This window comes from Myxocyprinus asiaticus, chromosome 13 (assembly GCF_019703515.2).
Source record: "Myxocyprinus asiaticus isolate MX2 ecotype Aquarium Trade chromosome 13, UBuf_Myxa_2, whole genome shotgun sequence".
Lineage (NCBI taxonomy): Eukaryota > Metazoa > Chordata > Actinopteri > Cypriniformes > Catostomidae > Myxocyprinus > Myxocyprinus asiaticus.
Genome location: NC_059356.1, coordinates 31541346 through 31567587, shown reverse-complemented (window position 1 = coordinate 31567587; position 26242 = coordinate 31541346). Strand labels below are relative to the sequence as shown.

The window sequence follows — 26242 nt, the reverse complement described above, 5'->3', positions numbered from 1 at the left end:
CAAAGCCTTCGGACAACAGTGTCATCGTTGTAAAAAGTTTAACTATTTCAAGTCCCAATGCAGATCAGCATCAAAGGACAATTTCAAATCCATCAGTCAGGTTACTGATGTGAACACGGACAATAGTGAGGATTCATTTCATATTGATGGGCTGTGTCTTGGTGCTAGTGAAATCGATGCAGTCAATCAGCGCAGCACTAGTAACAAGCAGGAAATTCATTGCAGCCTGATGGTACATGGCAAGCCCCTCGAGCTTAAAATTTATGCAATGTGATTTCAACTGAAACATATCAAGCAGTGAGAAATTATGAAAAGATTAATGATAAGTCAAAAGCAACACTGGTGGCTTATGGAGGCACCGTGATTGAAACAAAGGGAACTGTGATGTTGCAATGTCTGACCAGCAAAAGGAAATCTCATCTGTTGCAATTTCATGTAGTTGATAAAAATGTAAATCATTGCTGGGACTGCCAGATTGCCTGAAAATGGACTTGATATCTTTTAAAGAGGAAGTACACGAGGTCAGCTTTCACAAAGATATGAACATATCACAAGAAATATTCACATAATATGCTGATCTGAGTTGATGAGGAGCTGGGGAACTTACCTGTGATGTACAGAATGAAAATAAACCCGGAAGTGACTCCAGTGGTCTGGCCCCCTCGTCGAATACTTGTGGCAATGCGAGACAAAGTAGAGGCAGAATTAAAGAACATGACAAGGCTGGGAGTCATAACACCCATCTCAAAGCCCACAGAATGGGTATCCTCAATGGTTGCTATGCATAAGAAGGACACTGACAAGATTTGTTTATGCATAGATCCTAGAGATCTAAATGAGCCCTTATGCGTCCTCACCATCCAATGCGCACTGTAGAGGAAGTAGCTTCACAAATGTCAAATGCTAATGTTTTCTCAGTGTTAGATGCTAAAAGTTAATTCTAGCAAATCAAGCTAGACTATGAATCGTCCCTGCGCACTAATTTTGCAATGCCTTTCGGCAGGTATCGTTTCTTGCGCATGCCTTTCGGCATTAATTCAGCATCAGAGGTGTTCAAGCGAGCAATGGAGCAGATCTTCGCAGGCTTCCATGTGCCATTATCATGGATGACATCATTGTTGGAGGAAAGGGAGAGAAAGAGCATGATGAGAATTTGAGAAAGGTCCTGGACAGAGCACGGAAGGTGAAACTGAAATTAAATCCACAGAAATGCAAGTTCAGGTTAAAAGAGGTCAGATATGTAGGTCATCTGTTCACAGAGCATGGATTAAAACCAGATCCAGCTAAAATACAGAAATGTCATTGTCAGATGACAAAGCCGCCCTGCAATGCTTTCTGGGCATGGCTAATTGTTTGGGTAAATTTATTCCAAATTTCAGTGAGTTATCAGCACCACTTCGACAGTTACTACACAGGGATGTAGTTTGGTATGGGTCACAGCAACAGCAAGAGCCATTTGATAAGCTAAAAGAATGTATCACATGTCCACCTGTGCTGAAGTACTTTGACGTAAGCAAACCTGTCACTATCACGTGCAGTGCTTCACAGTATGGTTTAGGAGCAGCATGCTTACAAAATGGAGAGCCTATCAGCTATGCTTCACGCACCCTCACAGAAACTGAGATGAGATATGCCCAAATCGAAAAGGAGTTGTTAGCGGTAGTATTTGCATGTCAAAAATTCTATGACTACATCTATGGGAAGCCTGTTTTGGTGGAACGGATCACCAACCTCTTGTTACAATTTTAAACAAGCCCTTACACAATGCTCCAGCTCGACTACAGAGAATGATACTGAAACTGCACAAGTTCAATTTGACTCTAATCTACAAAAAAGGAAAGCAACTTTATTTGGCTGACACACTGTCACGTGCTCCAAGGAAAGTAACAACGCAGCTTCTTAAAGACGAGGACGAATTTGAGGTAATGACTGTCCAACTGATTTTGTTCAATGGTTTGCAAGAGCTCAAAGAACACACAGCAAAAGACAGCTCTTTGCAAAGTCTGCACAAATTCATCAAGCAAGGATGGCTGAAGAAGTTTCAGAGTGTGCCGACGACACTAAAACCTTTCTTTCCTTTCCGGGATGAGCTTACTACTCAAGATGGGATCATCATGAAGGGAACTAGGGCAATGATTCCTCAAACCCTACAGAGTAAGTACTTACAAATTTTGCACAAGGGTCATACAGGAGCAGAAGCGAATAAGCACAGAGCTCATGATGTTGTTTTCTGGTTAACTATGACTCAGGACATTGACACTTGCATACAGTCTTGCAACATTTGTAATGCCCTGAAACCACATCAACAAAAGGAACCATTGCACTTACATGAAATTCCAGAACTGCCCTGGTCTGTAGTCGCTACGGATATATTTGACTGGAATGGACAGCAATACCTAGTGCTGGTAGATTCCTATTTTGGGTGGTTTGAAATAAACCAACTCAACACCCTGTCATCGTAAAATGTCATCAACAAACTCAAGAGACATTTTTCTGTGCATGGAATTCCTCAGAAGGTAATATCTGACAATGGCACCCAGTTCACGAGCCAGGTTTTCAAAGACTGTGCACGATCATGGGATTTCTGTCATATTACCAGTAGTCCTGAGAAATCCCCAGGCGAATGGTCTCGCAGAGAGGGCTGTTCGCAGTGCAAAGCGCCTTCTTGAAACCACAAAAAGGAATGGAACAGACTTGTTTCTGAATTTGTTGAACATCCGCAACATTCCTCAAGATAAAGTACTGGGTTCACCTGCACAAAGACTGATGTCTAGGGTGACGTGCACTAACATGCCTATCAGCAAGCAGATGCTGAAACCAAGATCAAAGAACACTGTGAAAGTTAAAGCTCAACTCAGGAAAAAGAGACAAATGCAGAAATTGTTCTACGACAAGAGGAATAAACCACTCTCTTCACTGCATGAGTCTCAAGTGGTTCGGATGCAAACAGCAAAAGGCCATGATAAGATTGGGGTAATAAGGAATGTCCTCACAGAGCCCAGATCTTACGTTGTGGAGTTAAAATGTAGAGAATACAGGAGGAACCGCAAGCATCTACTTCGTGTAGTAGAGCCGATCTCTCACCAAGCACAAACTGATCTGGAGGACTTGTTGTCAGATCTCAGATCTGTGCCAGACAACAACATTGTATCAAAACATGCAGTGTATGCCGAAGAGAACGTTGTGGTTGAGCCAATTGTTCAAAAACTTCCATATCATACTAGATATGGCCGGATTTCCAAGCCCAATCCTAAATATAATGGTTGAGTATACATATTGTGGATAATTTGATGTAAAGAATGTTATTGTAAGAAGTAATCTGATTATTAGTTAGCACTTTCAGTTTTTATTTCAGTTTTGCATCATATGGATGTTATACAGATGTTTGTAAAATTAAAGTTTTTTCTATTAGAGGGAGGTATAGAACTAAGGAAAGGGGATGTAGATAACTGATGATGCTATGCAGTTATTAATGATACGCTGTGGGTGTGTCTAAGAAAGTTAAGTTCACATATGGTCATTCCTGTGTAACGGGGTTCATCACAGTGTGCATGTGTGTGCAGGGGCAGTGCAGTGTAACGGTTTTACCTTTTATTGTAAAATAAAAAGTTTGTTCTCCTGCATACTAATGCCTCTGTGTCAGTTAAACTATAGTTTGTGCAAAATGAACCTCGGCCAATGGGCCCAAAAATTAATTATAGAAACACTGGGAACACTTTACAAAAAGGTTGTATTCATTAACATTTATTGTATTTAGGGCAAGTAAAAATCTCAGCTTCTGACCTGACTAGGCCAGCAGGAAAAAATACTTATTTTGAGCACAGCATTGATAAATGCATTAGAATGAGAATTTTGTATTTATTTTTATTATTATTATTAAAAAATTACCAAGATTAATAAAGATCAAATATCAAATACAACTTAATTGTAAAGTGTTACCGAAAATCCTTATTTATTTATTTTTTTTTTTATAAAAATCAATGTATAATGCACACAGTGGTTCTTTTTATTGTGCATTTCTTAACACCCACCCCTATGGTAGCCCACAAACAGCTTGTCAGTCATTGGTCAATTATCTCTATGTGTGAGAGCAGTCTTATTGGCAGTGGAATGGCATTTTGTGCCACAGTGGGTGTTAGCACTGTGCCATGCAGAGCTGTGCATCTCAGTGCGCTGCCATGCTGTGCCCATGCCCTGGCACAAACATCATTCACACTCCAACATTGCTTACGGAGCCCTGACGGGCCCACTGATTCTCTCTCTCTCTCACTCACTCAATCTCTCGCTCTTTCTCCCCCAACCCCCTCAGTTGTTGTGGTATTGCTGAGCTCTTTAAGAAAGGCGGTGTCGTGTGGTCCAGTTTGACAGTCATGTTGAAAATGAGGACTGACGTTTATAGGAGAGATCTCAGCAAGCGCTGCACAGTGCCCACAGGGGTATTCATACATCTCTATGATGGTTTGATGCATTGGCTCAATTGACCATATCACAGTGGCATTGATTAGTTTTGTGCCCGAGTGTGTGTGTGTGTGTGTGTGTGTGTGTGTGTGTGTGTGTGTGTATGGGCAATTTGAAAAGTGCACACATGTCCTTGTGTATAACCATGCACGAGTAAGTGTGTGTGTGTCACGTGGGCCACCTAGACAAATTGCTTTTTGTGTTGCAGCCTGATATACCAGCACTCATTACAGGTAATGGTTCGGATCTTTGACTGCCGTGTGTTGAAGGGCAAAGGAAAAGTGTCCTCCATGACAGCAGAAACATTCTTGGCCTTTATCGAGCTGCGAATCTGCGGATGAATCTTCCATCGAAACGGGAGAATTACACCCTGGGGATGATGAACAAATTCTTTCTTGGCGCCCAATGCCTCCAACACTTTGTGTATGTGTGCGTGTGTGTGTGTGTGTGTGTTGGGTGTTTGGGTGGTTTACGAGAACCTTTTTTAAGGTTACAAACTGGTAATTATAATGGTATTATGCTATAAATGTGGTTTATGAGGACATTTCTAGTGTCCCCATAATTCAAATCGCTTAAAAACATTCCAAGCAATGTTTTGTTTTTGAAAATGTACAAATTCAGAAAGTTTTTTGTGAGGGATAGGTTTAGGGGTAGGGTTAGGGGATAGAATCTATAGTTCATACAGTATAAAAATAATTATGTCTATGGAGAGTCCTCATAAGGATAGCCACACCAACGTGTGTGTGTGTGTGTGTGTATTTAGATTAACTGTCTAGACTGCAAAGCAATAGAGGGATTGATTGGTCAGTGTGACTGTGGCTTGCAAGCTCATGTGTGCTCAGCAAAGAAATGGCTACACATAAATTGAAAGGATATGTGGTATGCGATGAATGCTTTTTTTTTCTTTTTTTTTTCAATATGTGTGCAAATTGGTGCATATGTGTGAATACATGGATGTGTGTGTGTTAGTGTCAGATAAACAGGACATATGTGTGAAAGAGAGGAGAGAGAGGGGAAAAGGGAGGGTATAGTCATTGTGACCCTGTTATGTGTATGAGAGGCTGAGTGGTTGATGGAAACAGCTATTTCTGGGATGTAAAACACTGATTAAGGGGCAGGCTGCCCTCAATGGGTCACTCCCAGAGAAATGGTCTCCACACACAACCCCCACACACAAGCTCAGATCTCCTCAGATCCATGTGGTCTCATCAAGAGATGTCTTCAGCTATTCTACCATTCCTCTGTTCCAAACCTGTATGATTTTCTTTCTTCTAAAGAATATAAAAGGAAATGTTTCACAGAATTTCCAAGATGCTCACTTCCGTACACTGAAAGATTGTCAAGCTTCAAAAAGGACAAAAAAGCACCATGAAGGCATTATAAAATTAGTTCATATGATTTGTGCACTTTATTCCAAGTTTTCTGAAGACATATGAAAGCTTTATGTGAGGAACAAACTGAAATATAAGTGATTATTCACTGAAAATCTTGATTGACCGCTGTGGTTGTCATTTTCACTTTCACTGTATGAAAAAAAAAGAGCAGCTTGGAACTGAAATAACTGAAATAACTTTCTTAGTAGGATATATGAGGCAAAAAGGAGATGTTAGCCAGAATGTTAACCTCAGTCTCCATTCACTGTCATTCTTTTCTTTTATCTTTTCTCCATGCTATGAAAGTGAATGGTGAATGCGGCTATCATTCTGCATATCTCCTTTTGTGTTCCATGGAAGAAAGTCATATACTGTAGGTATGGAACGACATGAGGATAAGTAAATGGTGACAGAATTGTAATTTTTTTAATGAACTATCCCTTTAAACACACTATCTTCAAATGGTTTGACTTCTCTTCTCTCGCCGTGTCGACAGCACATCTGGCATCACCCTCCCCACCCCATATTATCAGCCTGAGGAGGATGACGAGCGGCCCTTCATCTGCTCACTGGCTCAGGATAATGGCATCATGTCCTGCAGTGACGTGCCCGCTCGACGAGAGGGCGGACGGGAGTGCTGTCTAGATAAAGAGGACGCGCTGCACCGTCAGGCCCTGGGCCTTAGCGCGGAGCCGCTGGCCAACAGCAGTGCCTCTGCCATGGGGCTCTGTGTGAACTGGAACCAGTACTACACCCGCTGTCACACCGGACACACCAACCCACATAAAGGAGCCATCAACTTCGACAACATCGGCTATGCCTGGATTGTCATATTTCAGGTATGTGGATGGGCTGAGAAGCGTTGTCGTTGTCCTTTTCTATCTGGCTTTGTTCACACTTAAAAAAAAAATCAGAATTATGTTTTTTAAATCTGATCTTTAGGACTGACTGTCCACACTGTCATTTTGCAAGTGGGGAAATCTGATCCATTTGTTAAGATAATGTAGTCAGTATTAAATGTAGCTACATTGGTTGTTATAATAATGATTTTTTTAATGAACTGAGAGCTAAGAGTTGCTTCATTGTGGAAAGAAAGTACAGAACACTGCAAATTTCACAGATCACTCAGACTGACTCATTCTAAAACAACAATTTTAATTGTTTCAAAACATGTATAGATGTGGCTTGGATCTGGTTTTCGAACATTGAATTTCATGTTTGTTTTTTTTTTTTTGCAATTCAAACTACTAAAAAACTATACAGATTTGAGCGTGATACAACTATCTGAACAAAGCCTTTCTAAAAGTGTGTATCTGAATGTGGTCTGATCTGGTTTGTGCAGGTGATCACTCTGGAGGGCTGGGTGGAAATCATGTACTACGTCATGGACGCTCATTCCTTCTATAACTTTATCTACTTTATATTCCTCATCATCGTAAGTCTTTGTGTGTGTTTATGTGCATGTGTTCAGAGATAAAGGCGCACGTGTCCTAATTGTATATTGAGTATGTGTAGTCCGTGATTTTATTTGCCATGTGAAGTTTAGTGACCTTTAACAGGGCCAGAGGGTGAACTGGATTTTTGGTCTCCTTGGTAGGAACACAAAGGTCATCTCTCTCTAACATTCAGCTGACACAAACATTCAGCTTAACACATAACAACACTGAAACGATCAGCACACAGCCTACTAATTATTTACTTTTTCTATTCTGAAATAACCATCATCTGAAAAGGGGATCCAGACACATATTTAAGCTCTGTTCACACTAAAAGCGGTTTTATCACTGGAGGTCGCCAGGTTGATGTACTGTTTTTCACTAGTAGGCGTTCCTACTACTGGTTGCTCTGACATTATGAGTAGGCTATGCAACTAGTCGTAGATTTTGAAAATATGTTCACAAATTAGATGTTTTGCTGATAAAAGTAACATTTAAGGAATCAGTTCTCTTGCTTCTAAAAATGAACATTCTGGAGGGAAAAGAGTTTGTATATAAATTGCAGCAATACTTAATATATCACAAATAAGATAAACAATTATCAATGCATAAATCATTTAGAATGCTGACAATTTCTGACATGGTATTTCCATACAATTAGTTTAGTATACAGTATCTCTGCATGTATATGCAAATCATATAGTAATGTGAAATTACTCACAGTAAAATTAAAAGAGTAGTACAAAAATGAATATTGTGTCATAATTAACTCACTCTCAAGTTTTTCCTCCCTTCTGTGGAACACAAAAGGAGATGTTCTGATGAATCACAGTCCAACTTTTCAATACAATGGCAGTGGATAGTGATTCACTTTTCTTAAGCTTCAAAATGGACGTAAAAATTCATGTGACTTGTGCATCGTATTCCATGACTTCTGAAGTCATACGATAGGTTTTGGTGAGAAACAACCTGAAATTTAAGTCATTTTGTGTGGAAATATTAACATCTTTTGCAAGTTCATGGGCATTAAGAGCACCAGGTTCATATGAGAACTGGCATTGTTTGGTGCTTAAACCAAACTTCCACGCAAGTCACTGCACTCATGCCACAGAAATCGCCAAATTGCATCGAAAATGAATGACTTTCGGTTGCTTTGTTTGCAAGTCACTGTCAGTGTGCTTTAGTGCTTGAGTGCCATCTGTAAGCTCAAACATAATACAATTGTTTATATGGAAGGACATGAAACATTTAATCAACATTTAAGTAGAGTATCATTTTTATTAGCCCTACCATATGGTACATTACAACTCGAGCTTAAATTCTTTAAGCCGAGGGTGAAAAAATTGCTGCTGTTGTTCCTTAGAGATATATATGGACTTTTTAAAGCTTTTATTGACAGGACAGACTTTTCCCGGAGGGCTTCAATGAAGCAGATATTAGCTAAACAGCACATTTAGAGGTGGACAGACCTGCAGAGATCAATTAGGCAATGAGCATCATAGTAGAGAATCAATAGCTGGACACCAAAAAGTGAATTTATCTTTGCATCAGCTTCATGTCTGCCAGTGCTGTGAAGGAGCCAGTTCTAGGTCTGCACCAGACCTGTTATCTGAATGGTAAGAACAGCAGTTAACGAGACAGCCCTGTAGTGAAGTAAAGATGAGCGAGAGCGAAAAGAAATGCCCAGAGGATAAATAGAAAAAGGATCTGAGACTGTACGACAGCAGGAGACCAAGGGAATGAAAGAGGAAAGGAACGGATTTGGGGATGGGGATGTGGATGTGGAGGTCAGATAGTGGGGATGCCTGCTGATATTTGCTGTAGTTTTGTGTGTGTTTTCTTTACCTTTCCCAGTTCCTGTGTTTGAGTTTGTGTTAGACAACAAACAGACAACTGATCTGTTGGAGACTCAGAAAGCCAGTTTAACCCAACAATTAGAAAGTATAGGAAAGTATGTTGGTGTAGGAAAGTGTGGGTGTGTGTGTCTAGCTTATCACAGGGCCTAATTCTGTGTAGATCATCAAAGTGAAGTGAAGGTATTAGCATTTAATTAGAGCCCACCAGACTTGCAAACCCCTGCCGCCATCTCAGCAGTCTCACACACTTCCTGACAGAGACCCTGCCACCCAGATATGTACACCCTGCTAAGCTGTCATGTGATCCTTACCAGCATGCACCAGCATGCACCAGCGCACAGCTTGTCTAGTCAATGCTGATTCGTTGTCTGGTAGAAAGTGGCACTGAGTCAGATATAAAAGAGATACAAAGTCCTCCATGAGGATGCAGACATCATTTTAGACTAGAAATCTATTTGAATGAAACCACAAAAAAAAAAAAAAAAAAAAAAAAAAGAAAATCCACACATTGTGCTAAAACGTGCTAAAACTCAAAAGGGAGTGACTGAGACTGTTGGGAGTGACTGACACCAACTCCACCAACACTTGTCAACAACTCTAGAGACAGTGTCCTGTATTTTACAACTTCAAAAGTGGCAACCCTATAGCTTAAACAAATTGAAACATTCCATAGGCAGAGTTAGGGGTGGGGCCACAGGATTATTGGCCCTAGCTGAAATCTCTTTGGCCCCTTAAGTTCCCATGTTCTTGAAAATTATTGGTTATGGAAAGCCTATCTCATAATCTCATTATTTCATTTTGCTGACTAAAGTTAAAGAAAGACGAGGTAGCAAACTTTAATTGATTGAAAGGAAAGTCTTGAATTCACTCCTTGCACCTCTCTGCACCCTAAAAGGTCCTTTTTGAAACTAAAACATTATTCTTTGTTAAACTGTTTGACAACACACAAGATATTTTCCTCCAAAGTCAATGAAATGTGACTTTAGATATGCATTAGATATATATATCTGTTAGTCATCTATGGTTTAAACCCCCTCACAGCTAGATACAACAGCCTTCAAATCCCCTGGTGATCAACACTGTTTGAGGCATTAAGGCATGTCTTTTCAGTGTGTGTGTGTGTGTGTGTGTGTGTGTGTGTGTGTCCCATGGCACTTTTATTTACTTCTTTGTCGCCCTGCTCTGTCTGTAACCTGGCAACCACACAGCCAGCCATCGCTACCTGTAGCGAGAGGGCCATAGTGTGCCGACAGACCCCACACCCCGCTGTTGCACCTCTATTCACTTCTACTGAACATCGAAGCAATTAATTCAGGCTCGGCTTCTCTGTGCCCAGTTTTTCATCTTCTGCTGTTTTGTGATGGATCACTATGAATAGGCAGAGAGATCAGAAATAATTAGATTAAGTATAATGTCTCTGATCACAAGCAACAAAAGATGAACAAATCTTGTTATAAATTTAATTAGCTGCTTCTGAGTTTCACTGCGGCACCTGCATTGATTCTTTTTGCACTGTCAGTAGAGATCTTATGGTATTATTAATGTTTGTGTTTTTGTTGTTGTTGTTTTTTTTACATTGCGATGATGTATAGGTAAGTGCATTTTTAGGCAAAGATAAGAATTGTTCTCACCTCTTTTGCAAATTGATGGCAGAATAATGAAATGGCAGGCTTTGCCTACTGTTCTTTTTTGGACAGGCTGCCATAAGGTCAGTCTGCCCCTCCATTGTAAGCACAGTATTAAATGAGAGTATAAATCATCACCTGTCAGCTTTCATCAAATTGTAACAGAGTTGAAGAATACTCAAGAATACCCTCTGACTTCCCCCTCTCTACTCTTCCCTTTCCGTCTCACTGTATGTCTGACCCTCTCATTCTTTTATTCTTTTCTTTCTATATTTCTTTGTGTCTCTCAACGCCTCCTGTATCCAATTTCTATAAATTTAAGCATAGGAAGGAAAAGTCACAAATGAGATCTCTTAAAAATTGATGCACTGAGGAAAATAAATCTGACTATTCATATGAGAGTCATCTTTGTCCACAGTGTTTAATACAGAGAGTATTCTTGTCACAAATAAAGAGGATATGGTCATAGAGAAAAGCAGAGCAGAGAGAGAGAGAGAGAGAGAGAGAGAGAGAGAGAGAGAGAGAGAGTTGAAATTACCTTTATTTACAACAAATATGTAACACCAATGTGTTACAACTACAATTTACAGTTCACACACATCGACAAAGAAAAATAAGAGTTACAACCAAAAAAATAGAAAACAAATCAACACCAAAACATTATAAACAAAAATAAGTTAAAAAAGATAGCAATAAATCTTTATTTTCATTAACTGTATATAACACTTCATTTATAGCCCAAATATTCACAAACATTGGCAAGCATCCCACTAAGCCTTGATGCCATCAACCCCATAAACATAAACAAGGGATCAAAACCACCTTTTGCCAAGCAGCATATTTTCCAAATAGCAAGTTTGGCAGTTCCAAACAAGAAATTTTGTAAAACTAAAACATTTTTCCAATTAACTGAGTATTTTGGACCCATAATAAACAGTTGATAAGAAAACTCTTCACCCAAAGATGATACCCATTGGGTTTAAAAAGAAAAAAAAACACCCAAACGCACACATTGCACAAAAAGATGAAAGATAGACTCACTTTCAGAACAGAAAACACAGCCCACCCCTATATTAGGATCGAGGTGCACCACATGTCTGTTTGTAGCTATCACACTGTGTACAATTCTCCATTGTAAGTCACCTGTCTTCTTATCAATTGGACATTTGTACAGTGTCCGCCAGCAGCCTTTGGGGGAAAGATCAGTTCCAAAAAATTCAGTACATTTAGATGAGATTACTCCAGTCAAAAAATGTGAATTGGTTACTTTGATGCAAGTCGCATACAGAACATTTTTACTGGCAGACTCAAAACCATCCAACTGCGGAGTTCTAAACGACAAAATGAGACTCTCCTCTTCCTCCCATTCTCTTGTATTGGCAGTTATCTCTAAGGGTGGAAACATGTAATTATACCCAGCTGTCCATTCATTTATATGATCTGGGTTATTTACAAAAAGTTGATGATTGGAATTTAGCTCTCCAAGCACTTCATCAACAAACTGTTTCAGAATCCGGTGAGACTTTATTCCAGCTCTCTCACCCAGGATATCCAAACTAGTGGCCAGAAAATGGCCTAGCTTTACACATCCAGCAGCTATAAAACGAGATGATAAATTTGTGGCGCATGAGTGTCTTGAAGATAAAAAAGGGTTTGAGAACAATGGCTCCTCAAACAACCAAAAACCAGCAAAAGTGTCAGGTGGCCTTGACACAGAAAAAAACTTTACAGGCTTCATTAACGGATCTATAAAAAGGAGTTAAATCTGTTAAGATCACTTCTTCCAAATTCATTAAAAAAAATGTGTTTATCAAATCTCATATTGCCTGCCTTCTTTAGCAGTGCAACTGCAGTGTTGAACAAAGCAGTCTCATTTTTGTACAGCAGTCGCTGAGCAGCTTGCAAGCGAATTGTTATAAGTCTAGACTTGATGTCCACTAGACCTTGTCCTCCTTCCTGAACTGGCAAAAAAAGAACAGCTGATCGAACCCAGTGCTGCCCTGACCAAAAAAATGTCATCAGCTTCCTTTGTATTTCTTGAACTAGTCCAGCAGGTGGTTGCAGCACAATAAATCTGTGCCATAGAGCAGAAGCCACCAAATTATTGGCAACTAAAACTCTCCCCCTGTAGGAAAACTGTGGTAGCAGCCAATTCCATTTACACAATCGGGTATACACTCTTTCCAAAACTCCCTCCCAGTTTTGTTTTTGAAACTCATTAGATCCCAGATACACACCTAATATTTGTATTCCCCTTCTATTCCAAATTGTGTTGTCTGGCAATTGAGGACAGGTTTCTAGGTCTCCTTGACCTGTCCAGAATGCCTCAGTCTTATCCCAGTTTACTTTTGCTGATGATGCCCTTTCATATAAATCAAGAACTTTAGACAAAGCTTTTACACCATTCTTGTCATTAACAGAAACTGTTACATCATCAGCATAGGCAGTAACTATATCCCTTGAGTTCTGAGGCATTGTAGGTATCGATAAACCATTTAAAGTTATCTGTATATTAATAAGTAATGGTTCAATGGCAACACTATACAATTGTCCTGACAAAGGGCAACCTTGTCTAATTCCCCTTAGAACTGAAATTGTCTGACTTAGACCACCTCCCACTTTAACCATGCATGAGGCTCCAGTATATAACAGTTGTATCCATTTAATAAAACCTTTACCAAACCCAAAAGCATCAAGTAAATTTAAAAGATACTTGTGATCAACACGATCAAAAGCTTTTTCTTGATCTAAACTAATTAATCCAACTTCTACATCAAAAACTTTACAAATATCTACTAAGAACAGATTATCCACAATTGACCTGTCTGGAATACAATATGTTTGATCTTCATAAACTATCAAGTGTAGATATTTTTAAGTCTATTTGCAAGACGTTTAGATAAGATTTTGTAATCTGTCATCAACAAAGCAACAGGTCTCCAGTTCTTTAAGAGAGCCAAGTCTCCCCTTTTAGGCAAAGACAGTATAGCATGTTGACATGTAGTAGGTAAAAAAACCTTCCTCGTAGCTTTCAAAAACAATTCATAAAGGTCCATTCCAGTGTGCTTCCAAAATTGTCTATAAAATTCAGGTGTCAACCCATCAATACCGTGAGAGTGACCAAATTTTAACTGTGCAATGGCAGTAGTAAGTTCTTGAAAAGAAAGTTGAGTGTCTAAAGCAGTCTTAGAATCAGAGTCTATTTGGGGAAGATCCTCAAATATTTGTGTAGCACATCCAGAATCACATAAATCATCCGAGTACAGACGAGAGTAAAAATCAACAGCATGACAACGCATTTCTGTGATATTAGTTGTTATCTTCCCATCAGGAAGATGTAAACATGCCATCTGTTTATGCTGTGCCACTGATCGTTCCAAGTTAAAACAATAAGTACTTGGAGCATCCATTTCAGCAACTGACGTAAACCGTGCTCTCACCAGAGCTGCCTTCACCCTCTCATTCAAGAAAGAATTCAGCTGAGTTTTATTTATTTTTTTTATTATTATTATTATTTTTTTTTTCAGTTTGTTTAGCAAACCAGGGTCATTTCTTCTAAGCATTTCAGTCTCTATAGCGTCTATGTCTATTTCAAGAGCTTGAATGGTTTCTCTTGCACTACTAGTAGAAAATGCTGTATATTACTGACAAACCATTTTTATCTGAGTTTTTCCAATTTCCCACCATTGTTTTACATTTTCAAAATCAGTCTTTTTTTGTCTTCCAGTGATTCCAGAAAGTCACAAAGTGTTCACAGAATAAATGTGTCTTGCAGCAATTTAGCATTAAAATGCCAATGGGAGGATTTTCTTGGGAACTGTGCCATATTTACTGAAATAAAAACAAAATGGTGATCAGAAAACCCCACAGGAGAAATGCAACAACCAGAAACCCTATTATTAAATTTCCCTGTCAAGCCGAGCAGCACTGATTCTATTTTCAGATATTTTAAACCAAGTGTATTGTCGTACTATAGTATATTTAACTCTCCACATATCCAGAAGTTCAGCCTCTTTAATTAATCTTGACAGATAGTAAGAAGGCGGCATATGAGGTTCTTCATTAGTACGGTCCACTGAAAAAAATTCTGTACAATTCCAATCCCCACCAATAATGATATTTCCATCACTAAAATCTTGTTTTAGAACATTACTTAATATACTAAAGAAAAGTAACCGTTCATTCCCCACATTTGGTGCATAAACATTTATAAGATAGAAAATAGTCCCTTCAATAATAGTTTTAACAAAAACAAGACGGCCTTTTACAATTTCTTCTGTTTTCACAATATTAACTCTTTTATCTGATGAAAAAAGGATAGCAATTCCTGCGCTCAGATTTGTACCATGGCTAAGTATATACTGACCCTTCCACCACATTCCCTACTCGACTTCATTATCAGCATCACTATGTGTTTCTTGCAATAAGATAACATGTAACCTTTTTTGCTGCATTATTTCAGAAACTGAAGTTCGTTTACATCTATCCCTCCCACCATTGATATTAAGTGAACCCACCCTCAAAGCTTCCATATGTAGGTTTAAGAGGGACAGACAGAAAACAGAGAAAAGCATCAAACATGAAAGAAACACCACGTGATGCATGGCTAATCAAAAAAGGCTTTAATCTTTCTCTTTTTGTCCACTTTTCTACATTTTCTAATAGTTGTAACATTTTTTTTAAAGGAACCGTTTCTTTCCACTCAACAAATCTAGACCCACAATCTTTTGAAGAGCAGTCACCGACCTCTCAAATTTTTCAACATCAGGAAAAAATCCTTCATGTTTACTTGTTTGCCAAATGTATAATCTAAAAAACAAATTATTTCTTCTAAGGTATACAAAGAAGATTCCTTATAGGACATATCTTGAGAAGATACTTCAGGTCCACACACAGAACTTCCCTGTGAACCACACTCAAAATCAAGGAGAGAAACATTTTCATCAGACATGGCATCATTGCTTAAGCACATTTCTTCCTGAAAGCAACCAATCTCACTGCTCATACTAGAACTGGCCACAACATTTACCACATTAACATCCTGTGATTGTTCATCAACACTAATACGGAGTGCATTTTTTTCAATATCCTCATCTTGTTGAAACTCATTCACACTATTACCTGTGTTGTCTGTATCAACACTCTGTACTTGTATATCAGATTCTAACTCATCTATAGCGGACGGCGTCGCACCACAGCCACTCACCTCAGATGAACCTGCTTTTACCTCTTGAACTACATTCTCCACCACATCTTCCAAAACGGGAACTGTACACCTATTTTCTGTTTCCCGTTCTCTATGTGGGCATGCAAGCCTTTTATGACCCAGTCGCCGCATTCAAAGCATCATAAATTGCCAGTTGTTGCATAAACCATGTAACTTCTCCTGTCATGACGAACACGAAAAGAAACATCCAGCGTATTTTATGGGGAATCTAAAAACATAAACACCTGTCTTCTGAAAGACTAACGTGTTTCAGAGATAGGTGTTTACATCCTAGAGAGATCATTTTTAAACCGGTGGCAAATTAACGAACCATGTTAGTTCACATTCTAAGACATCATTGGAGATGAAAAGGGGAACATTTGATATTGTGACCTTAGTGGACGGAGCGTATAGTGGGGTAACTTGAACAAAGTCCTTGTTTATTATAAGGCCACTCTCAATGAAACGATTAGCAAGATTTTGCTCTTTCATGAAAACCACTACGGCCTTGTTCATTCGAGAAGCGGAAACAATATTCTCGTGTCCAACCTCTCCCCCAATCGAAATAAGCACGTCCTCAACCATGACTCCGTCTTCTGGTACACATCTAAAACCATTGCGCAAGGATAAAGACGGCGTCTTCTCATGAGACGCCATCTTCCTGCACAATTTTTACAATGCTATCATGAAAAAAAAAACTTTAATAAATAAAACCTAAACAAACCATGCGACAATCAGAAAAAGAAAACATAAAATATGAAAATAGAAACAAAGGTGAAACTTTCACAGCTCAAAATCGCATCCTCCACCACTATCACCCACATGCAACACGCACAAAGAGAGAGAGAGAGAGAGAGAGAGAGAATTTTAATTTTAACAAACCTTTTTATTACAAACATATCTCAGTTACACAAACTTTCCATAAAAAGCAAAAAAAAAAAAAAAAAAAAATTTACAAAAGTATTCATTGCACTCATCAATTTTTAAAAGTTAAACTCAATAAAAATTTGTGATTTCACAATATTTTTAAAAACTGGTACTCTTGGCCTGAGATCTTGGCCTGGTTTCTCTTCCATTTTACTTCTCCTAGTTAAGTAGAAAAATCCTGTATTGTAAAAGAAACTCCAAAAGAATCAAATAAAATGTCTAAAAGATCAAACAGAGGATAGAGTCTACTGCAATGCATGAAACAATGGAACAGTGTTTCTCTTTCATCACAGAATTGGCATTTGTCAGTTACATTAGGGTTCAACCTAGACACAGAATAATTTGTGGCTACAGCCCCATGCAGTATTCTCCACTGGAGATCACCAGCTCTCTTTGTTAATGGAGGTTTATAAAATATCCTCTACACTGGTTTTCTTGTTTCAAGAATCCCCAACTTGTCTTTCCATACTGTCTCTGTTCTATTCTTTAAAAAATGTAAATTTGTTGCTCCTATACAAATTTCTGAAAAGAAATCAATTTGTTCATCTGTCTCTATTTTCAACAAAGGACTGGTGTAGTTAGAAAAAATAAAAGCAGTTATAATACTTATATCTGGGAAAGGATATCTGCAATTAGGAGAAATCAACTTTTTGTTGTACTCCTCAAGTAAAGCTGTTTCTTCTACTTCCAAAGCCCCATGCAGCTTATACAAGAAACGTTTAGTGAATTGTATAGGCCTCACTCCAAGAAAAGTTGAAACAGCCTCTGTATCTCTAAAATCAGGACCTCCTTTGCTTACAATTTTTCTCAGTTGCAAAGATCTGCTTCTGTAGAGTAAGTCCATGAGATCTGGGGTGTCTTCACCAGACACATCAAGACGTGCACCACACACAACGGGCTCCTCAAGTAGCCAATGAAGAGACATAGCTGGCTGGCATTGATGTTTAAAAAGGCTCCATACTTTAAAAAGACTTTGGTAAAAGAAGGTACTTCTCTAAAATCCAGTTTGTTAGAATCCATTAAAAACAAATCAGTGTCCAGGCCCAGTCTACTCACTCTCCAGAGAATGCATTGAGCTAATGATCTCCACACCAGCTTTTCAGATCTCAGCAGGAATTTCTGTAAAAACTGAAGGCGATAAGTGGCACCTCTGCTTGCCAGATGAACTAAACCTAAACCTCCTTCTTCTTTAGGCAGATATAAAACACTTTTTCAAATTGTCCCAAAAGAAGTCCACCATTTCTTTCTGAATTTTTGATAAAAAACCAACAGGAGGGTCAATACAAGCATGTCTGTGCCACAGGGAGGAAGCCACTAGATTATTAATTATAAGTGTGTGTCCTCTAAAAGACATTTGAGGAAGCGACCATTTCCACTTTTTCAAATGTCCTATTACCTTGTCTGCCATTCCTTCCCAATTCTTCTGAAAAAAAAAAAAAAAGAAAAAAAAAAGACTCATTGCCTAAAAAACTACAAGGTATTTTATCCCTTATCTTTGACAAAATAACCCCTGGAAAATTAGGAATCCCTCCATTCAAATCCCAAACCAATAAGGCTTCACTTTTTTTTTTTAATTTTAAACAATACATTCTAATTTCTGAACATCATCACTCCCATTTATAAAAACAATAACACTGTCAGCATATGCAGAAAGATAAAAAGCATCATTACACTGCGGTAAAGACAAACTATTTAACTCACCTCATAATCTAAAAAGCAGAGGTTCTATGGCCAGTACATACAACATTCCAGACATCGCACAACCCTGCCTAACCCCTCTCTGTACTTTAAATGGGGCACACAAACTACCATTGATTATGAGTACACTCTCAATTTCACAATACATAACTCTGATCATGACACCAGGGCTGAAACCAAAAGCTTCTAAAATTTGCCACATATACAGGTGTTCAACCCGATCAAAAGCCTTTTCTTGGTCTAACGAAAAAAGACCAGTATTAATACCCAATGGTTTAGAAACTTCCAAAACATCCTTAATTACAGTCATATTATCAAAAATTGACCTGTTGGGTATGCAATATGTCTGATCATGATGTATCACCTGTCCTATTACTTAGTCTTATAGCTAGAGCTATGGACAGGACTTTGTACTCAGAGCACAAAAGGGAAACAGGCCTCCAATTGGCAATGTTTTGAAGATCACCCTTTTTAGGCAATTGGGTGATGACTGCTCTTCTGCAACTAAGTGGCAGAAAACCTTTTTCAAGGCTATCATTAAACACTACTAGGAGTTCTTTTCCTATAATGGTCCAGAAAACTTTGTAAAATTCAATGGGTAAACCATCAATCCATACTCATCAAAGCTTCATGTAGATCCTGACAGAGAGAGATGCAATTTAGCATTGGTCTCTTCATCTGCTTTTAGCAGACCATCTTCTCTTCATCCGCCAAATCAGTTGTATATAACTTTGAATAAAACTGTGCAGCATGCTTCCTTATCTCAGCAGGATTAGTGAACTCTTGCCCAGTGTCCGAACTCAAGGAATGAATAATTCTACTAAATTCTATTAATAAAATAAATAAATAAATTTAAAAAACTTGGATGGGGCATCCATTTGTGTAGCTTTCTGAAAACATGAGCGGACTAGTGCTCCTGTTGCCTTAACGCCCAACAGGTCTGTCAATATGGCCTTTTTGGATGCAAGAGTTTCAATATACACTCTTTTTCCTGTGGATGCTGACAAAATATGCAAATCCACAATCTCAATCTCTAAATCTTTTAATGATCGAGCTATTTCTCTTGTGATATTGAGAGTGTACTGCTGACAATTATTTTTTTTTTTTTTTTTTTTTTTTTTTTTTAAATGTACTTTTCCACAGTCTCACCACTGTTGTAAGGAGCTATACATACATTTTTATTGTTTAAAAACATCCCAAAAGAAAATAAAAGAATCTTTAAAATTATCAGTGGCGGTTCTGGCTAACTTGGTGCCCCCCCAACACCCCTTTATATATTGTATATATATATATATATATATATATATATTACACATTATATTAACATTGACATTATACAGTATATACAGTACATAACTTAAATTGCACAATTAAATTATAGAGTCAATAAATAAAGTATATGGCAGAATTCTTACAGATTGCTGCTACTCTGTGCTATTACACCTAATCCCAAATTTAAAATTTAACTCTCCCTTCCTAGTTTTCATTGATGCAAAATCATCAGTGACTTTGTCATATCTGCCCAGCAATCACATGGTTGATACTAATTATTGCAAGACCACTAAGAATGTCCTGTGTCATGGTGTAGCCTACCTATAGGCCTACTGTTTATCATGGTTATCTTATGTTTGTTCATAATGTAAGAATATATTATGAACATCCATAATCCTAACCATATAGAGCCTTTAAGGTTGAGTAGCCTGTCAGTGCACCTTCCTCCCATTGTGATCTTGTAAGCTGTGCGGGGGCAGGGTGGCACGATTTGGGAGACCTGTCTCCCAACGTGATCTTGTGAGCTCTGTGCGGGGTGGCACAATTTGGGGCATCTTTCTGCCATCGTGATTTTACGAGCTCTGTGCGGAGGCGGCCTGGCATGCCGCCCCAGAGATTTGCTGCCCTAGGCACCTGTCTATATCGCCTATGCTAGGATCCGCTACTGAAAATTATCGTCATCCAAAACAGATGTATGAAAGTGCCAATAGGCACATAATAATTAATTAATTTTATAATTAATAATAATAATTATTTATTCACACATATACATTTGCACATATACAGTGAAATTCTTTTTTTTCACATATCCCAGCTAAGCTGGGGTCAGAGTGCAGGGTCAGCCATGATACAGCACCCCTGGAGCAGATAGGGTCAAGGGCCTTGCTCAAGGGCCCAACAGTGGCATCTTGGCAGTGCTGGGGCTTGAACCCCCAACCTTTTGATCAGTAACCCAGAGCCTTAACCGCTGCGCCACCACTGCAATAATTAAAAATATTAAGATGATATTTAAAACTATAGACTCTATCAAGTCGAGCTAAAGACAAAGAGTTATCTTTACTGTGAGCTGCCTTATATTTGTATGCATATTCTTCCAGACATCACAAAGATCAAATGTTTGGACTAATTGTTTAATAGTCTTCTGAGAAGCAGCATGTGGCTCTAAATGATTCCTATCTAAATGATCACTCTCAGTACAATTACATTTTCACCTAAGAATAAAAACTTGTCTGTGTTTACACCTTTCAAAGTGTCATTAATCACATTTAAAAACAAAACTCTTTCTGATCCACCATTAAGAGCATAAATATTTATATGTACTATGACAGTTTTTTCAAATGTAGCCTTAACTTTTATAAACTGCCCTTTAACAATTTAATCAGACTCATAGGTTATTTGAATAACATTCTTAGAAAATAAAATAGCAATGCCTCCACTAATAAAAGATTTGTGACTTAATATGACATGACCATTCCACTCTCTCTTCCAATCCACTTCATTTCTATTGTCACTGTTCGTTTCCTGTACAAGCATGACATCAATAGATTTTTGACTCATGAACTCATACAATATCATCCTTTTCTGAACATCTCTAGCTCCATTTAAATTTAAAGTTCCAAATGTAAATGATGTAATGCAAATTAAAAAAGAAACCAGAGAGAGAATAAATAAAAACAAAAATTTCACACACAGTCAACTCAACTAAAGTTAAAGATTTCAAACATAGCATCCTTGTCAACTTTAAGGATTTGCTTTTTGAGCTTATTTACAAACTTCCGTAAATGGTAAACCTCAAGTTCAAAGAAAGCCTCTTCTTTCATTAAATAAGTGTCCTTCACAAACTGTACATGGTCAGGGAAGTAATCTTCATTTTAACCTTTGTTTCATGAAGAAAAGTGCTAATCTCTTCAGCTTTATACAGTACATTCAAGTTTTCATTTTGCGAACAGGTTGAAACATTTGAAACCACAGATAAGCTAGAATCGGAAGAATCATCACTATCCGAAGCTGTGATCTCTACCTCACAATCACATTTTTTGACTTGTTTACTTGCTTTTGCACCTCTATTTTTTCATTTTGACAGTTGGTTCTATTGCCATGTCAAAATCACAATCGTCGGTCAATTTCAAATCCTCATTTACAAGTTCTCTAACTTGCCCTGTAGAAACAGGAGATTTGGACTCAATTTCAGCATTCTCCTCAACAACATTCTTATCTGTAGGAGGAATGTCAGATACCAACACCTCCACGTTACTAACACCAGCAACAGGTTCATCTGTTGATGCACCCGCGGCTGTACGGACTTTGGCCGCAGCAGACCCCGGCTCGGTTTTGTCAGTCTGCTCTGTATTCTTGTTCACATTGTCTGAACAGACACGAATAAGATGACCAGTTTTTCCACAACCAAGACACTTCATCGTGGTGTCAGATGTTGCAAAGATAACATAGTCAAAGCCATCTATCTTAAATTTGAAAACCAGTTCAGGTGCATCTTCACCATTCTGAAGAATCATATAAACCTGTCTCCTAAAAGACACAAGATGTATCACTAATGGTGATTTACATCCAAGCTGAATTTTTTTTTTTAATGGGGAGACTAACTTTCTATAGTGCGACAATTCCAGAACAAGAATTTCATCTTTAACAAATGGAGGAACATTAGAAAGAACTATTTTCTTGGAGGGAGTGCTCAAAGGAAACACCGGCGTGAGTGAACCGTTTAATACAACACCTGTTTGCTCAACTTCATTTGCATTCTCGATAGTGCTAAAACAAAGCACAATTGCATTGTTCATTCGCCAACACAATGTTCTCATGACTCACAACATCACCTAGAGCCAAACACACATCCTCTACACTGACACTGGATTCTATTTTCACTCCATGACGCCACATTAATTTTTCAAAAGCCATTGTGTTTGGATTCGTCATGCTTCCCAGCATAACGCTAGCAGCAGACTTTCCCCACAACAGCAAAAACAAACGAAGTAACTAGATAATTCCAATAATGAATGCAAGAAAACATACACAGAGACAAGCAATAAAACAAACACAAAAAAGTAGAAAAAAAAGTTTGAAAAATTAGAGCACTCTTACCAGCCACAAACAGCTACCACTCACCAAACTCCACCCACTCCCATCATTAACTCAGGAAGAGAGAGAGAGAGAGAGAGAGAGAGAGAGAGAGAGAGAGAGAGAGAGAGAGAGAGAGAGAGAGGAGAAGAAGAAGAAGAAGAAGAAGAAGAAGAAGAAGAATTCCTTGACTATTTTTACAGTAATGGTGTGAATCCATAACCTAGGAAAGTAGGAAAGTTCCTCATAAGCAATTTTAGGAAAAAACATTTGACACAACATTGATGTTTAAATTAAATATATCTAAGAACTTCATTAAGTCATGAAAGAGCAACCTCTGAGCAATACAGTTTTGCTCTACTATCTTTCTAAAATGCTCTTTACACTTAAAGGAATAGTTCAACCAAAAATAAAAATTCTTTCATCATTTACTCACTCTCATGCCATCCCAAATATGTATGACTTTCTTTGTTCTGCTGAACACAAACACAGTTTCTTAGAAGAATATTTCAGCTCTGTAGGTCCTTACAGTGCAATTCAAAAGGGTCAATACATTTGAAGCTGAAGAAAAGCACATAAAGGCAGCATAAAAGTAATCCATAAGACTCCAATGGTTTAATCTATACTGTATCTTCTGAAGCGATATGTTAGGTGTGGGTGAGATACAGACCAATATTTAAGTCCTTTTTTTACTGTAAATTCTCCTCCCTGCCCCATAGGTGCTGATTTGCATGAAGAAAGTGACTTGCCAAAAACAAAAGAAGAAGAACTCTTAGGAGAAAAGAGCTCCTAGGAGGGCTGTTTGATAATGGAGATTTATAGTAAAAAAATGACTTAAATATTGATCTGTTTCTCACCCACACCTGTCATATTGATTCTGAAGTCATAGATTTAACCACTGGAGTTGAATTGGTTACTTTTATGCTGCCTTTATGTGCTTTTTGGAGCTTAAAAGTTTTGGACCTTTGACTTGCATTGTATGGACCTACAGAGCTGAGATATTATTGCAAAAAATGTTGTTTGTGTTCTACAGAAGAAAGAAAGTTACACACATCTAGGGTTGGCATGAGGGTGAGTAAATTATGAGAGAATTTTCATTTTTGGGGAACTATTCCTTTAAATCAGTAATACAAACATGTCCTCAGTGTGGTATGACCCCCATTTTTTAAGCATTAAATGGCCAAATATGTCAACAGTATACAGAAGAGAGAAGCATTTCTCCTCTCTCTCTCTGTCTGTGAGAATGTGTGTGTAAAACAGTGCAGAGGAGCTGAAGATCGAAAGGACAGAAAGTGTCTCTCTGCATAAATCAGTGATGAATCCAGGTGAGGAGACCTGGTCAGACTGTTGATTAGGACCAGACCAGTCACTCATCAGAATCCCAAATCAGAACAACAGATGTGGAGGGCAGGACACACCTGCACAGCTACCCCACTGTACAATTCTCCACCTCTTCTGTCATCCTCATGATCTATATCCTCTGATCCCTACTTCAAATATCCTGGAACCAGGCTTTTCATTAAGTCCAGTGAACTGAGATCTGCCTGTGTGAGTGTGTTTGTGTGTTGACAAATGGCGGTGATATGAATTGAGAGTGATAAAAGTGCAGCCTCTCTGTTCTGATGAGTCTGGAACTGGAACACTCCCAGTCTTTAAAAATGATTGGCTCTCGATTCTAATCCGTATTACATTGGGAGAGGGATCTAGCCCTTCTCTGAGAACTAGGAGATATTTGGAGGTTTTGCTCCTATGAAAGAGCCTGATAATTATAGCATATTCAAGCCCGAGTGGTACAGGCACACATACAATCAGCAGAGGCTCTTGTTTGGGCGTCTGCTGACTTCTTCAAACATAGGGTCTGTTTATAGCATCTCATCTAGAGAGCTATGGCTGCAGCTTATGCCAAAACAGGCTGCATTAGAGATCTGTGAGGGTTTTTGGATGCCATGTAGATTAGTATATGTAAGGTGGCCAAGATTTTATACTCCATGAAAGAATGTTCACAGAACTGAGTAAATGCAATAATGATCTATGGTGTGGGAAAAAAAAAATATGTCTAATGAAAGCAAAATGCAAGTAAACCCCAGCAAATCTGTTTAAAGGTGAGAACTGTAATTTGTGTGGCACTAGTGTCATTGGAAGGATTTGCAAAAATAACTAGATATGTACAGTATATAATGTCAAAACAAACTTTGATGTTGGCGTGGCAAAGCCTTGTCTAAAAGTTTAAAAAAGCAGATAGGCAGATGAAAGATAGATGGTTGGAGTTTGGCGCCTTTTGAACATTATGACAATGGAAATATATGGGATTTACAGGGAAACGTTAAGTCTGATAAGTTAGAAAAGATAAAGCACACAAGTCAGAACAGTCTGAAGCTCTGTACCGAGTTTGGTGGATGTACTGTAGCTTGGAAGCTCTGTAGTTACAATTGATAATTTTGGTCTTCGTTTACAGATTTTGGAAAAGTGATGTCTGTAAAATAACAATAGTCTTATGTTGGCTTGACAAACAGGTTTTCAAACAGGTTTCCCGAATACTCCCCCATTTATCATTGTTTGGTCAAACAGATAGTACCACCTCAAACTTAAGACTTTGGTCAAGTCATTGTTGCTATGTCACGCTGGTCGGGATGCTCAATCAAACAGAGCAATATGATACTGCCAGTGTTTACACTTATGAGGAATTGACCTACAAATGGCTTACTCATAGTTGTCTATGCATACTAATCTAGGACAGGAGAAAGTATTTTGTCTGCCCTCTTATTCTTTTCTCCTTCATGTTCTAGATTGGCTCTTTCTTCATGATTAATCTGTGCCTGGTGGTCATTGCCACTCAGTTCTCAGAGACCAAGCAGCGGGAACATCAGTTAATGCAGGAGCAACGCGCTCGCTACCTGTCCTCCAGCACGCTGGCGTCACTCGCTGAACCCGGAGACTGCTACGAAGAGCTCTTCCAGCTGGTCTGCCACATCCTGCGGAAGGCCCGCCGCCGCTCAGCCGCCCTTTACTACATGCTCCGTGGCAAAGACCCTCCCCCTGGAGGAGGGAGGGGGCGTGACAGAGGAGGGACAGGATCAACGGGGGGAGGAGCTTATGTGAATGGTGGCGACAGACACCACTGCCACTCAGCTCAGAGTGAGTGATGGAGAGGGAAAAGAGAGAGAGTGGGACCTGAGGGAAATGATAGTCATGAAAAGGATGTCAATGAAAACCTGTGACCAAATAGAGCACAACTGTCTGTTTCCATAGGCGAATTGATTTTTAACTATAACTTATAAACATTTAAAGACAAGCCTACCATGAGCTCCAAAGTTGTTAA

General features: G+C 38.6%; 1 protein-coding gene across 1 annotated transcript in view; it reads left to right on the top strand.

The window, feature by feature from the left end:
- LOC127450696 (voltage-dependent T-type calcium channel subunit alpha-1I-like) overlaps positions 1–26242 on the top strand; it is a 231779-nt gene that overhangs the window by 123355 nt on the left and 82182 nt on the right. Inside the window, exons 6-8 of the mRNA XM_051714981.1 lie at positions 6328–6670; positions 7174–7266; positions 25710–26058. Coding sequence (XP_051570941.1) covers positions 6328–6670; positions 7174–7266; positions 25710–26058 — 785 coding nt within the window. The remainder of the gene's footprint in view (positions 1–6327; positions 6671–7173; positions 7267–25709; positions 26059–26242) is intronic.